The sequence below is a fragment of the Myotis myotis genome, unplaced genomic scaffold (genome assembly GCF_014108235.1).
Source record: "Myotis myotis isolate mMyoMyo1 unplaced genomic scaffold, mMyoMyo1.p scaffold_m19_p_8, whole genome shotgun sequence".
In the NCBI taxonomy this organism is placed as follows: Eukaryota; Metazoa; Chordata; class Mammalia; order Chiroptera; family Vespertilionidae; genus Myotis; species Myotis myotis.
Window position 1 is genome coordinate 45,358,841 of NW_023416390.1, and position 13,397 is coordinate 45,372,237.

Genomic DNA, 13,397 nt, shown 5'->3' on the forward strand with positions numbered 1-13,397 from the left:
CCACTGAGCTACCGGGGCCGGACTTAAGTCATCTTTTTAAAATTAGACCTACAGATAGTTTTATAAGACCCCCCCAAACTTGCTCATTTTTAATAGCTAGTGTCAGTTCTTCCAGCACTTTGGAAACCTTTGATCTCTGCATTGGTAGTGTTCTTTACTGGGAAAGGATGCTTCCATATTTAGCAAGAAACTTGCTAGCAACACTATCAATACTTCAACTACCTTAAAAATGAAGATCTCAGATGATCTTTTTGGAAACAAGATGCTGTAAGTCAGGAAATGGGATTATTTTGTGATTTCTTCCTTAGTCTGTTTTCCAGCTTCTTGAACACTTAGGAAGAAAACTATAAACTTCTAAGACTACAGACCTCCATAGCAGTTGTCTCTCAGAAGGATACATAGCACAGTACGCAGCAAAATCAACATGAGTAGCTATAAATTATAGGCAAGCTCATTCCTTCAAAGGACAGCAGTAATATTCAACTATAAAGCTTTCTTTTATTTGTGATGTTTTTTTAGCTTGAGTTAAACATGGTCAGTCAGGTATGGCACATAGAGAAGACAGAAAAAACCCCCAACTTAAATCAAAGAGAAGAATTTCATTATAAACCTAATAGCCACAAACAATTACACCCCTACCAAAATAGTCTGCTTGCCTTATTGGGTCAATGGTCATTTTTCTAATATTTTCATCAATTATTTTATAGGTTCCAGTATCCTGTGGTACCTAAAGTTAAAAATCCCTATCAATTACAGTAAGTAGTCAACAAATACTCTTGCAAATTAACTGCCAGCCCATTTGTTTCTACGAAAGTGCAATTTATGAAAATAAAGTTCTTTTTATACAAGGTAAGCCTGGGTCTGGAAAGAAAATATAGCTGGCAAGGCAGGTAAAAACACCACTGACTGACATCTACACACTTCATTGAAAGTTAAACGCGGTGATTAACAAAATCGAGAGTAGAAGCTGGAAAGGAGAATATATGCGTTCCACAAAGACTGTGTTTGGACACTGAAACAATAGTTTAAGTACTTTTATTTCGGTCACAGGCCTGTTGTGGCTATTTAGAAACAGAAAGGAAATATAATATTGCCCAGCATGTAGTTAAAGAGTGTAAAGGATTAAAGAAACCATCACAACGCAACTTGTCTCTTCCAAAGGAAAAACGTCAATTAGCACCACATTAAGGAGCGTAAGCTCCTTTTTATCTTTCTAGGAGCTTCAACTCTGCTCACCAGTATCTTTCATCTCATTTGCTTTACTCTGACCGAAGGCACTGGAGAGCTTTCCTAAGAGCACAGGGTGACGTTACATCCACTCTATTTGCTGACAGAGAAAATGTGTGCTTGTCCGTTTGCCGGAGGATTTGACTCAGAAGGGCCCAAACAAATACAAATAAACAGACACCACAACTAATACAGGGGAGACCGCCTGGCCAGCCCCTACATCACTGTACCAAACTTCCTGCAAACTTCAAATTCCTATTTTGTCCCAAAGTGAGCTACATGGTGACAGCTGGTAGGCTTTCTGCTTAGAACCTTGTGCCTGTCCTCCCACTGCAGGGAGGTCCCAGCGAAAGGTCACCTGGGGCCTAAGAGAGACACAGCTTCCTTTTGAAGCTTAGAACATTTTAGACTCCCTGGGGTCTGGCCATTCCGTACGCTCTCCTCATCACTGATGGTCCCTGGATGAGGAAGCAGCAGGCCCTTTTATCATCTTTGTTTGGCTAAGGACCTGTGTGGTTTTTGTCACGGGTGCTTTGGGACATCCGGGTCCAAAATGGTGGCAGAATCAGTATGTTACTTTGGGCTCTGAAGGCTACGGCTTTAGAATCCCAGGAGCCTGGTTGTCTAGAGCTTTACTCAACACATACAGATTTTTTAAAAATTCAATTTATTGGGGTGACACTGGTTAATAAAATTATATAGGTTTCAGATGTACAATTCTATAATACATCATCTGTAGTTGTATTATGTGTTCACCACCCCAAGTCAAGTCTCCTTCCATCACCATTTATCCCCCATACCTCTCCTACCTCCCCCACCCCCCTTCCCCTCTAGTCATCACCACACTGTTGTCTGTGTCTAAAGCTATTTTTTAAATAGCAAATGATCAATGGAAAGGCTCATGGAAGAAAGGTATTTTAAGGAGAGCTATAAAGGCAAAAGACAGTTACTTTATAAAAGCTAGAACATTTTCAGAGAAGGAAGGACAGCTAGAAAATGAGAGGAGCTTGAGAAACTAATAATTATAATCATAGTCCTAACACTTACTGAGCTCTACTGTAATGTCTCTATGCTTCCCACAGACTACCTCATTCAATACTCCTAATGGCCTTTTAGGGTGGTCAGGACTAACATCCACGTTTTGAAGATGAGGCAAGGATGTTTAGAGAAGTCAAGTAGCTTGCACAGGGCCTCACAGGGAGGAACTAAAATCCTTTGCTGAACAAGCCACATCAATTTTTGGTGTGAAACTTGAAGTAAGTAACACTGCCTGGCCTTGAACTCAAATCTGTAGTGGCACAGCCGTGGGCCAGCGTTCCCACCCAGCCCTTTACAACCAAGATTATGAAAGGAGGGAGACCTAAGGAAAGCTAGAGTCAGATCTCTGAAGAGGAACACAGAAATAATCGGAATTTAACTAAGACCATGTCTTAGCCCGTAGACATAGGACCGAAAGCAGGGAAAGAACAGGGTGACAATTCTGTAGCATTGCCACTTGGGTACAGCAGACAAGGGACACAATGGCAAGATGACCCATCTGAGAGCCACGGAGCACCACATCCGGTGAATCACTACATGCTTCCATCAGGAACCCTTCCATGTCATTGTCTAAATCCAGATTCCACTTAATACAATTAACATCATTATCGATTATGTACGTGTAAAGACGATGCCGCTACCCCACTACCATCCTTAGAACGCATGCTTGGTTCTGTTTCGTAGGAAAGGTGTGTCCTAAACCTTCTAGCTGTTTTCCATAAACAACTATAGCAATTAATTATTTTCTACTTCCAAAGAGAAACAATGACTTTAATGTACTTGGATCCAATTAGGCAAATTCATCTTCTGACCCTGAATTTCATATTTTGTATTCCTACTAAGGAAAAACAACACATGCTCTTTAGGCTGTTAAACTGATGATTTGTTCTACCGCTGTGCATGCATCATGGGAAAAAGAAAACACTCAGCACTTGGACTGTTTGCCCCTGAAATGACCTTTGTTCAGACTCCTTAATGCCAAGGACACGTGATGACCATGTCATAGCAATCGACCTTCTCCCCTTTATACTTCAGAGTGACCCACCAAAGATGCCGGAATCAGATTAGAACAATATTTATTGCTCTGTTGAATGTGAAGGAAGAGCTCTCTTTGCTGGTGAGGTTACCAAGATTATTTTTTACCTTTTGACAGTTTTTAGAAGCTAGGCAGAGAGAGTAGCTACTCACATTCTCCTTGTCAGGAATCCCTAGAAGAGGAAAAGGAGAGAGAGACCATGAGTTGTAAGGTCAACCTGTAGAATGGAACTGAAATCCCTTGCTGAATCAAACCAAGTAAAACTTTGGTATTTAAAACAACAACAACCACATAACCTGCTTAGGAGAAGAGCAGCACCTATCAAATCTGTAATATAGCCGAAACCGGTTTGGCTCAGTGGATACAGCGTCGGCCTGCGGACTGAAGGGTCCCGGGTTCGATTCTGGTCAGGGGCATGTGCCTGGGTTGCGGGCACATCCCCAGTAGGAGATGTGCAGGAGGCAGCTGATCGATGTTTCTCTCTCATCGATGTTTCTGACTCTCTATCTCTCTCCCTTCCTCTCTGTAAAAAATAAATAAAATATATTTTTTAAAAAAAATCTGTAATATAAACAAATCAGCGAATCAGGAGCAGGACTGAGTGCCGGACAATACAGTCTCATGTTGATGTTGCTTCTCCACCGTATGCTTTACTTTCCCAGAGGCAAAATGCATCCCTGAGTCAGTTACACCAGGTGAGCTCCTAATTCCTCTGCCTTGGGCACCAGAACACTCAGAATGTTAGGCAGAGACATCAAGTGTAAGTGGCACGTTTATACTTTTACATTTCAAACCACCTCACACTGCTCTAGGGATTCGAACCTAGGGGCAGGCTGCACATGAAACCCACTGGAACACAGCTTCCCCTGGGGGCAAAGCAAACTCCTGTTTGCCTCCAAGTCAGGGCTGAGCAGGGCAGTGGCTGTTTCCAGGGATATCTCAGTTTTCTGAGCAAAGAGTTAAATATTCATCCATTCACTTCTTTGTTTATTCATTGACAACATTTCGTGAGCATCTGCTATAGGCAGGCCCCGGTCCTCTGCACTTCCTCTGACAGGCACGGTGGGTAAGAGCGGTCACACTGGAAGGTCACAGCCCCAACAGAGCTTAGTGCCCTCAGGGCAGGGGCACAAGGGCCTTATGCTGAGGAGACAGAAGTACAGGTGGTTTTCACAGGTGACCACACCTAGTGTTGAACCACGGGGGCGGTGTGAGGTGGTTTGCAATGTTAAAATATAGTATGTCCAAATTCCAAGAAAACAGAACTTTCTGTGTTTAATATAGGACTACACTGATTTAAAATATTGGCATGAAGAGAACTGAGTCATAATGGGCAGCAATACAGAACACAGGAGAGGTAAGAATGGAAGAGATGGTTTGGAAACATTCCCTAATCAAACTTTGGCTCCCAAACTGGGAGCGCACCAGGATATAAACAGAGAAGACCAATGGGCAGGTTTGCCATCACTTCCCAGATCGGTCAGAAGTAAGGGCGGCCTAATGTCAGCACTCTGAAACGCCTCCTGTCCATCCACCCACCTGCCCAGCCAGCCAGCCACCCACCCGCCCAGCCAGCCAGCCACCCACCCATTCATTCAACAACGGCTTGAAAGGACTGGAGCTGCTTGAATGGGGAGATACAGGGGTTGGCAGAAGCTCACTTCTAGGAGGTTTAATAAGACAAATACACAGTTGCACAAATCACCATAACTGAGTGGCCAGAAAGTAGGGTCTTCGTAGAGAAATGATACTTAACAGGTGACTTGGGACCCTGCAGGAACTTGAGAGTTGGACTAAGGCATTAGCACTCTTGGAATTCACCTTCCATGGTGAGTGATGGACAATCACTCAATGGTTTTGAGCAACAGAATGATTCTGAACAGGATACAGAAGGGAAAGGACTGTTCGTAATTAACTGACACTTAAGACATAAAAACAAGATTCAATGGCAGGGTCCTTGGTTGAGATCATTTCCAGTGTGGACATTTGGGCTCTGCAGGTGCTCAGAGTGGAAGTGCTGCCTGCTCCGTCACAGCTTCAAACCCCAGTACTTGGTGCCTTGTCACATGTGAACGTGCAGGAGCCAAGTAAAGGAGCTTAGAGATGCAACAAGCATCTCTCAGGGACAGTAATGAGTGCTAAACAGATGCTCCTGGCATGCACACACAGATAAACAGATAAACAGATTCAGGACACGGGGTTTCTTTGAGTCTAGTGCAGTGATGGCGAACCTATGGCACGCATGTCAGAGGTGACACGTGAACTCATTTTTTTGGTTGATTTTTCTTTGTTAAATGGCACTTAAATATATAAAATAAATATCAAAAATATAAGTCTTTGTTTTACTATGGTTGCAAATATCAAAAAATTTCTATATGTGACACAGCACCAGAGTAGGGTTTTTCAAAATGCTGACACGCCGAGTTCAAAAGGTTCGCCATCACTGGTCTAGTGGGCACCCCCTAGAAAATCAGATCACAGAGAAAAACTTCCTTCCTTTTATGAGCAGGCAGGGACTGGTTTCTTATGAAAGGTCTGGAGTTTGGAGAAGTTGTGATTTAAGAATAGGAAGGACTCATGCTGCTTCTCTCCTTGATTAATAACATCAGCATGAGCAAGCGGTGGGGCTCTTGGGTGTGTAGTTCATGAATCCTATTTTTAAAAGAGCACAGAAACAACACTGGATTTTGCTCTAAAATGAAGCGATTCTGAGAAAGCATTCTAAGTAATGCTGAAGTTCCAGGGCATCAGCTAAAGCCATAACATAATCCCGTATTAACAATTTAAAGAATAACCCATGTGGGCTGGCAGGTCTGTTTATCCACAAGAGTCTGGAAACGGAATCTGCCAAGCTGGTGAAGGACATATTTTTTGTCACACGAAAACACTCACCACACGCTACATTTTTAGATGCAAAATGTTCACATGTTTCACTTACTGTCATTGTTGGAGCCCGTTTCCATAACACCATAAGGAGGAGCCAGAAGTCCTGCCATGTACTGTCGATATTTCTGAAAGACAAGATTGTAAGCTCAATGCACAGATACTTACTCACTTGGAGCATTCATTTATTTACATGTTGAAAAGCAGAAACATCAGCCATCAGGGAACATCTGAGTCTTGTATTTATGGAGCCTGAAATGTGCTGCCTGGGATTCGTGGCCTAAAACAAGGAGGCCGTGTTCTAAAGAGGCCTCCCCGGATACGGCTGAGCGTGCCCCCACCAGGGAGGGGGGCCCATCCCAGTTCATTTATGTATTTGTGCCTAAGTATCCAAAGTGTGTGGGCCTTTACCCTCCCTCCACCTCCTGCCCTGCTTCTCACTCCGGCAAACACACGTTTCGGTGGAAGAGAAAGACACTTGGTTTTTACAGGTGCAGATACAATTAAGTAGGTGATTGACACTGAATCTCCTTCCGTTCAAAGCAAAGAAGAAAGGCTTCCCTGGAAAAGGCCTGTGTTGAAAGAAGCCGATTTGCTTCCATTTACCCACTTCCTTTCACATCGTCCACCTGCCCGTTTTGTGCCCTCCCAGGAACTGTTGGTTATCAAATAGAACTGCCTGGATTCCCCTGAATTGTATCCCCCTGACTTGTGGTCCAGGCAACATGGGGCTGGGACATATACAGTGGCCCTCAAGGTCTGCCCTGTTTTGAAGGGAGAAGGCTTGGAGAGCATAAAGCGATCTAGAGCATCCTACGAGAGAGAAGCGGCATTTACGAAGAATGGAAAATTATTATTAGACATCCTCTCTTGTCAGGTAATAATACAATCCCCCCTCCCCCCCCACACACACACCCAGAGAGAAAGCTGGGTGATTTTAGCTATCGCATGGTGTCATGTATATTTATGGTTTCTAATTACAATGACACAAATGTTGAACAGCATCAAAAGAATCAACCCTCTATAATGTGCTGGGGGGTTACAGACGTCAGCAGAAAAGACTTCATCTGTAGCAATGGGAAGCTGGCAACACGCAATGTTCGAGCAACCATCTGGCCCATTGGGTATATCTGAATGGTGTTTGTAATGTAACATTGACGATTTCTCAAAAGAGCCTTCTTCCAGTCAAGATGTGACTAGTTTTTATTTCTTAATCCATTTCGCTCTCATTCTGAGGCAACTATACCAACACCTGCATGCAAACATTAAAAACCATGAATCCCTCTGCCTCTGAGTTCAGGAATCACTCACACATGCTCACAGGACCAATCTTACACCCTGAATTCCTGACACATCCTTTGATAGCTTCCCAACTCTGATTCCCTTCTTTCCGATGACACTATCTACTCTTAGTCCTCACTAGAGAGCATTGATTAAACTCGTTTCTCAGCATGATATGATGCTGGACCCAGAACAAAACAGGCTCAAAAGGAGGAGATGGGGGAGGGGGATATGTTCTAAGAAGGTTTTGTGACACCTCCGCACCCCGCCCCCCCAACACACACACACACACACACACACACACACACACACACACACAGCCTTTTGAGTTATTCCTCTGTTAGCAACTCCCTACTGGGCTCCTAAAAGAAATCATTCATGTTAAAGTAAGGGAGCAATTCTGCTTTGCTTAGAAATGTTTTGGATGCAGGAGATGTTCTTTGTCTCGGGCACCTCAATGTCAATTCTCATGAACTCCACGGAAGCACCTTCCTGACCCCTGAATGAATGGGACTTCATCTTCCCCCAACTCCATAGCACGTGGCCTGCAGCTCCTGGGAGCAGACACTAGAGCAGCCGCTGGGAGCCAGAGTGCGAGCTGGAGCTCAGGGTATATTGAGCACCTACTGCATGCAGTGTCCTAGGCCCTGGGCTCACTGCAGGGAACAAACTGACAGGCCCCTTGAACTTGTAAAGTGCTGTCTCCTGTAACATAGAGTGCCATGGCTTGCACATAACACAAACTTATCACTTGTCTGTTGAATTTTAGAATATTTATGGGAAATTTCAAACATCGATAAAAAACAGAATACCACATACTTAACATTCAGGCTCAATAATTACTATGTTATTTAATCTACACTGCTATCACTTGCCCCTTCCAGAATTATTTTGAAGCAAGTCCCAGATATCTCATGTAATCCATAAATATTTCAGTATGAATCGCTAAGAGAAGTCTTTTTTTCCCTAAAGAAAACCACAATACCATTATCACAATTAAGAAATGTTATATCTCCATAATACCCAGTTAATATTCAAATTTCTGTTTCATAAATGTCACAGCTGAATTGAATTTAAAAAGTACTATATCTGATAAGACAACATTGTTTGCAATATAACAACTTTGGGTGTAGTTGGAGATTGCAAAACCAGGATTGAAATATTTATGTCTATAAATAAAAAAGTCCACCTTTTAGAATTGATGGGGCACATTTTAATAAACATTCGCTAAAGCAGGAAACTGATTCCTCATGTGGCACCCTGCAGCACATCCTATATTCATTAGGATAAAAACAGCTAACTGGCATAAAAGCTATGCCAGAAAATTGGAATTTCTAAGTTATTTGCATATTGCTTGATCTTTAGGCAGCAGTTCATCTTCAAGCACCAGTTAAAAGGCGGCCTATAAAAGAACATATCAAATGAAAAGATGCCAAACCTTACCCATGACAGAAAGGCACATTAGCACTATAGTGCAATATCCTATTTTACTAGTCAGATTTGGAGAAGTTTCGAAACATTGGCTAAACACACTATTAGTGAGAGGGGGCAAAACAGGTTCTCTCATATGTTGCTTATTGGAGTAGAAAATGATACAATCTTAGTGGAAAGCAATTGGAAGTATCTGTCATATTTTAAAATGTATATTTCCTTTGATTGAGCAAGGAACCTCCCTTAGAGGCAGAAGTAGAGCCTCCTGAATACAAATGCAAACACGCCTATCTGTTTGTAATCCTATATAATAAAAGGCTAATATGCAAATTGACTGAATGGCAGAACAGGTCGCTATGACACGCACTGACCACCGGTGGCAGACGCTCACTGCAGGGGCTGCTTCCTGGTGGTCAGTGCGCTCCCACAGGGGGAGTGCCACTCAGCCAGAAGTTGGGCTCATGGCGGGCGAGTGCAGCAACGGTGGAGGGAGCCTCTCCTGCCTCCATGGCAGCACTAAGGATGTCCGACTGACGGCTTGGGCCCACTCTCTTGAGGGCTCCCAGACTGCAAGAGGGCATAGGCCAGGCTAAGGGACACCCCTGCCCCCCAAGTGCATGAATTTCGTGCACCAAGCCTGTAGTAGCAAATAAAAACACAAGCAGGAAACAACCCAAATGTTCATAAAGGAAATGACATTTGGGTTACTTCTTGAGAAGTAGATGAAGATGGGTTGGTTCCTGATAGATGATGTTGGAATATTATACAGCCATGAAAAAGAACGAAGCACCACTATGTGTGCTGATGTGGAATGAGTTCTACAATAAATTGTTACATTTTTGAAAAGCAAACTACAGCACTGTATGTAGAGTATGCTACCATTTTGTAGAGAGAAGAGATTAGATGTGTGTTTGTGAACATCCATAAAGACCTGTAAATGCACAAACGAATATACAAGAAAGTAGTAACAATGACTGCCTCTGAGAAAGAGATCTGGGTGGCTGAGGGTCAAGTGGGAGAGAGACTCAGTTTTCACTGTTCGTCCTTGGCTGAGCCAACACTGAGCCAGTGGGGTCACCCACAGTGACTGTCTGCCCAGAGGCTGGATGGTGGGGCTGGCCTGCAGTGCCCTGCAGTGTCAGTCACCTCAATGGTGCCTGGCAGCAAGGGATCATGGCAGCAGGAGAATGAGAAGACAGCTCTTCTCTCTTAGTTTAACATGTGGAAGTGGGAATAATTCCCTTCAACTATAAAATCCTCCAGAGACAGGGAAATTGGGGAGTTAGATACTAGGCTTCCTTATAATAGGGCTTATTGGTACTGAAGTGAGGAATTGAGAAATGAGAGTTGACTGTATTAGTAAATCTAAACCATGGAGTTTAAAAGCCATAGAAGTTTAAAAGCCACTTCAAGCTTTCTGAGAACCAGAATAAAACTAAAGGGAATTAATCAAGGCCATGATGGAGGCCCCCACATGAAAATCAACACAAGGCCAGCCTAAGTCTGAGGTCAGCAGTTTTTCAAAGGTGACCCAGTACATTTTTAGGGTGGTTACTCAATGTCACCCCTACACATCACCCCCACCCCAGGCACTGGGGTGTGTATTGGCCTGGCTGAGTTCCTTGATAATGTCCTCTTTGGGGGCCCTGGTTGATGTTCCCTTGCAAAGCCTTTCCCTGGATTCCAACACACTCTAACACCTCAATAGCTTCCAAGGCCTAACTCAATCATTCTAAAATCGCCATACGCACTGAGAAAGAGCTATGCCTTTAACAGACACTGATCCACACATGGAAGGCCCCTGGCTGGAGGACTCCCACTCCCTAACCCTCCAGGACCTCTGAGGGCAGTTAGGAAACAGTATTCCCAGGACAGGAAAACCACAAGGGCTTCAAGGCTCTTGGAAGAGTTTGCTAGGCTTCATTCTTAGGATCTACTCTGGGCTTTGCCACTAATCAGCTGAGTCACCTCCAACACGTCCTCCAAGCTCCCTGGCTTCAGTCTCTGAATTTGATCCAGGGTTTTGAAACCTTGTTCTTCAGCAGAACCCCAAATTCCCTCAGGTAAGGGCCCCTATGACAACTAGAGCATTTTCACTTTTATCTGTTTCATAGAATCCCAAGAACAATTTCATTTGAAAGATGACTTATGCTTTTAAAAAAATAAAAGTTTAAAAACCACAAGATTAAATAATCTTTAAACTTCCAGCCAGACAAAAGTCACTCAAAGATCTCTATAAACAATCAACGAAGACCAATTTAGGATTTCCCTAGGAAGTATTAGCGGCTCTATTCTCTGTTAGGAAGACATCTATGGTTGTGGATTGGCCATGTGAAGCTTGTTTCATACCTGAAAGGTTTATCCAAAAAACCACGGGTACTAAGGATTTACCTGAGATGCACCCCAGCGCTCACCTTCTCGCACTGAAGTGTGTAGTCCCCCGGGGTGGCTGCCAGCAGGGCAGGCAGGGATGCAAGAGGGGTTAACAGGAGCTCTTCCTTGAGCTTAAATTTTATTCTATGTCAAGTAGTTTATACTTTTACATTACAAAGTAGAAAGCTAAATTTGCATAAATTTTAAAGATTAAAGCATGAGACTTCAAAGAAATTTTGAGCATGCTGCTGGCTATGTCTAGCTACAAAGGGTCTAGATCCGGGCATAATGTATTGATTTCATCTGCATTCAGGGAACTTCAATGAAAAAAACAAGAACCTCTGATGCTATGGGAAGCATGCAGACACTGGACTCACACTGGAACGGGGCCTTGTGTGAACTTGAGTCAGTTTTTACCTCAGTTTCCTGGCTAAGGGACCTGGGATAATAACACCCGTCTTTAGGGACCATTGGGAGGATAAGAATGAAAGCAAACAAGCAGGAAGGCACGAGGATGATTGACAGGCCCGGTGTGAACAGCTGTGGGGGATATATGCTCAGAGTGAGGGGACACTATGAGAGTCCATTGTGTCAGAGTCCAGGATTGGGGGAGAGTAGAGAGCACTGTTCCAGGAATGTGAGGTGTCTTACCATACGTCCCATTTGTTACATCTACTAGGTCCTCCCAACCTATTAAAGCCCAGTTCACAAAATGTTATGGCAAACGGTTTGTCTGCGCTTTCTCTGAGAGCATCCTGATTATGCAGTAGAATAGTTTAGAACAGGATATCAAGTTCAGATCCCCTTTTTCTGTTTCTTGGCAAGAGTTGTTTCATGACTTCTGTATGACGTACAATGTGTGATGTAAACATGGACGTGACATGTTGCTCTAAAATCTCAGAGAGCTAACGATTCTTTAAAGCAGCGGTTCTCAACCTGTGGGTCGCGACCCCTTTGGGGGTCGAATGACCCTTTCACAGGGGTCGCCTAAGACCATCGGAAAACACATATATAATTACATATTGTTTTTGTGATTAATCACTATGCTTTAATTATGTTCAATTTGTAACAATGAAAATACATCCTGCATATCAGATATTTACATTACTATTCATAACAGTAGCAAAATTAACAGTTATGAAGTAGCAATGAAAATAATTTTATGGTTGGGGGTCACCACAACATGAGGAACTGTATTAAAGGGTCGCAGCATTAGGAAGGCTGAGAACCACTGCCTTAAGTAGACGGCAGGCCTGACGGGGCCCCTTAAAGGGGCCTGAACAGGGGAGAAGGAAGAGAAAGGGACTAGCATAGGGGGTGGTAAAGCCACTTTTTCCTAGAAGCTAAACCATCTCTGACTACTTACAGTTAATGATATTAAAGGCTCAGATTTCTGGCTGAAGCACACTCAATACACCTGTACTTTTAATATCACTAAAAGGCTCGGAGATTTCGAGGGGCTCAATGGAATGATTATAATTTAAGTCACACTCTGCATATTCACCTAATTAAATTAGCCACAAGCTCCTCCTGGGGAAACTCAAGTTGAGAGCAAGACACAACACAGTAGGTCAATGCTACTAATGTTGAGAGGCATAAAATACTGTGCTCTGGAGCTGCTGCTGCAAATCAAATCCTCTCTTTTTGCTAAGCCTGAGCTCACGACAGCCCGTCTCACGTATACATGTGACTATGAACATTGACAAAACAGCCACTGTCTCCTAGTTCACAGGAAAAAAAGACGATTGACATTTTATGTAACCATATGAGTCTTCAGAGGGTGATGGATATGAAGTATAGTAATTCTGAATTAAAATGACCAAGCCCAGCTCTTATAAAACTAACCAGAATACCAGTAATACATATCATGGAAACATGCAAATCCTAAAAAAGGTGCTTAAATACTGATAATACAGAATAAGGATGTATCTATCATTTAAAAATCTAAAATAAAGGGTAGTTTCCCATAAAGTAATATCCCATGACTGTCATCCCATTAGAACAAACTACTGACATTCTGTTTTGCTTTCTTGCTCTACAATGTGCTGCACAGAGAGTAGTAGAGCAGGAGGGGAGGTGAGCAGTGAGCCAGGGGTTGCTATGGTCTGAATGTGCCCCTCCCCCTTTA

General features: G+C 43.2%; 1 protein-coding gene across 7 annotated transcripts in view; it reads right to left on the reverse strand.

Moving 5' to 3' along the window:
* RAPGEF4 (Rap guanine nucleotide exchange factor 4) overlaps nucleotides 1–13,397 on the reverse strand; it is a 263,351-nt gene that overhangs the window by 114,332 nt on the left and 135,622 nt on the right. For all 7 annotated transcript variants that reach the window (XM_036319536.1, XM_036319537.1, XM_036319535.1 and 4 more), the window contains 2 exons: nucleotides 6,240–6,312; nucleotides 3,454–3,473 (listed from right to left, as the gene is read on the reverse strand). In XM_036319536.1, the coding sequence (XP_036175429.1) occupies nucleotides 3,454–3,473; nucleotides 6,240–6,312 (93 nt within the window). The remainder of the gene's footprint in view (nucleotides 1–3,453; nucleotides 3,474–6,239; nucleotides 6,313–13,397) is intronic.